At 44.9% G+C, this 2,338-nt stretch overlaps 1 protein-coding gene across 1 annotated transcript in view; it reads right to left on the bottom strand.

Annotated features, from left to right (window-relative positions):
- Positions 1-1,781: 1,781 nt before the first annotated feature.
- The window catches only part of TAOK3 (TAO kinase 3), a 52,597-nt gene continuing 52,040 nt past the window's right edge, over positions 1,782-2,338 (bottom strand). Inside the window, exon 20 of the mRNA XM_009330823.1 lies at positions 1,782-2,259. Coding sequence (XP_009329098.1) covers positions 2,098-2,259 — 162 coding nt within the window. The 3' untranslated portion in view covers positions 1,782-2,097. The remainder of the gene's footprint in view (positions 2,260-2,338) is intronic.

The following is a 2,338-nucleotide window of genomic DNA, read 5'->3' as shown; positions in this document are numbered from 1 at the left end:
TGCTGCTCTGCAGGAGCCCACACCACCGCAGCTGAACCCTGACTGCGGATTTCGGCTCCTGTGAGAAGCACCGCCAGCTTTACCGACCTGAAGCCACTTCCCAGCCAAAGCTGCAGGGTCCCAAGTTGTTTTCCTGATCCTCCGACAGCTTGCAGTGAGGCCTGGCGGTGTCTCCTAAGCGCTTAAAGCGGAAAACGAACCTTTGGTCCAGTCTGACATCTTTAAAAGGTTAAAAAGGATGAAGCCAATGTAATTCTACTTCACAGAACTAGAACCTTCCCCATTTTTTTAAACTACTTCCTTTCTCAAAGGTCTGCACCCAAGTGGTCTGAGAAACGGGTATCAAAAACCTCAACATGCTGCAGCAAGGCCCTGTAAAATTCAATGACTGTTACTAAGAAAGGTGGTTGCTTTCTGCCCCAGGGTAGTTTTTCAACCCAGCCATTGAAACATTTAAAAGAGGATTGACAGTTTTTCAGGGAAACATCCCCAACTCGAGACTAGAGGCATCGGGGGGGTGCTTGAACAGCTGTACTGCACTGCGCTCGGCAAGGGCTGATCCACCTTGGGCCTTCTCAGGCTGCAAGCAGGACATACAGAAATAAGCCTCGACCCGTTAGCCCGAAAACCTCCGCTGTCGAGAAAACCAGGGCTGGAACGAAGCCGAAGCCCCAGGGGTTCCTCCAGCCCCGCCAGCGCAGCCCCAGGCTGACGGAGGGGGCCGCGGGGACACCTCACCCCTTCGTGCGTCCGCAAGAGGTGTGCTGGAACGGGTCACCTCCCCTCTTCCCACAATGAGACAGCGAGGCGGTGTGATGAACACTTTTATTTACAAATATAATTAAAAGCTCTGACAGTTATTCATGCTCTTCCTTGGAACCTGAAAAATGTTTTTGTTGTTTTGTTGGTTTTTTCCTTTTTTTTTTTTAAAGTGCATGCAAAAGAAGTAAAGCCTTTTTTTTTTATCTTTTTATTGTAAGAAAATACACAGTTTGAAAGTGTGAATAATGCAATATTTATGACCAAGATCATGGGGTTGGGGGTGGACTTGGGGGAGGAACAACAAAAAAAAAAAAAGGAAGAAGAAAAAAAGAAAAAATAAAGGGCTGGGGATGATCTGACAGACAGCGTTGGACTCCAAGTACTGAACCGGAGAGTGGGCGGGGTGGCTGGGAGCAGGAGGGAGGTGGGGGAAAGAAGTAAAAAAATTTTTGATCAGAGAAACAGTTAAAATACAATATGAAAATAAGTAAAAGCTCTCCTTAAATTCCTTCTATACACAAAATACACGATTTGACAAAGCCCAATTTGTGCTACTGGGATCCTGTGGGCTCATTTAAGTGTATTCACATTCTCTGCGACAGCAGAAAATGATTATGATACAATCAAGAATATGCCGAGGACCGAGGTCTCATCCCCGCCTCGCCTGGCATGGTTCTTCTAAAAATCACCAGATCTGCGCCCCGCCCCTCCCCACCCCCAAAAAAGTAATAATATGTCACCACTGATATGTACATCACGATTAAGTTTTTTTTCTGTAAAATGTATCAAATTTTTCAATCTTTAATAAAATTTTTTTATTATTTAATTATTCCTGATGAATAAATACCAAAAAAATAAAAATAAAATAAAATTATGCAGCAGCTAGTTAAGGTAAGGCTGCGGATTTAGTCTCTCTCCCCCTGGGTTTGTAGATATCATTTGATTATTATTTTTTTTTGCTTGTACTTTCATTGGTTGGTGGTAAAATGAGTGATTGCTCAAAAGCAACATACATCCACTTTTTTTTTTTTTTCCATTAAAATTGTCTCCAAAGTTTTCACTGAAACATTTTTAATCATTGCACAGAGACATCAATACTGTGACATACTATGGAAAAGACCGCCAGGAGCCGTCCTGCACCGGGACTTGACACAGGGGGAAAGGGGGCCCCTGATGGAGTAAGAATATACAGGCACTAGTCCGACACGATGTCAGTAAGAGAGACAGAAAGAGAGAGAGCACGCCCGTTAACATGGGGAATGTTGGTTTTGCAAGTTTTATCATTATTTTGTTTGCTTTTTGTCTTTTGTTTTTGAATGGCAAAGAAATTTAATCTCATCTATAGTCCTCCTTGGGATACTCTAACGTGACCAAATTCCCAAAGCCCATTCGCAAGCTCTCCATGTCAAACGTCTCAATCTCTCGCTCCTGCCTTTCCAACAGAAACTTTATCCTCTCGCTGCGTTCCTTCTGGAGGGCGGCTAGCTCCTCTTCGATCTGAAAGAAGCACAGTCGGCAGCCCCTTAGCAGAGCGCGACCGCCCCGGGTACGGCAGCTCCCGGCCGGGTGGCGCCGG

Source organism: Pygoscelis adeliae, unplaced genomic scaffold (genome assembly GCF_000699105.1).
Source record: "Pygoscelis adeliae isolate BGI_AS28 unplaced genomic scaffold, ASM69910v1 Scaffold358, whole genome shotgun sequence".
NCBI lineage: Eukaryota > Metazoa > Chordata > Aves > Sphenisciformes > Spheniscidae > Pygoscelis > Pygoscelis adeliae.
The sequence above is the reverse complement of the archived record's forward strand: the minus strand, read 5'-3'. Positions and strand labels throughout refer to the sequence as shown.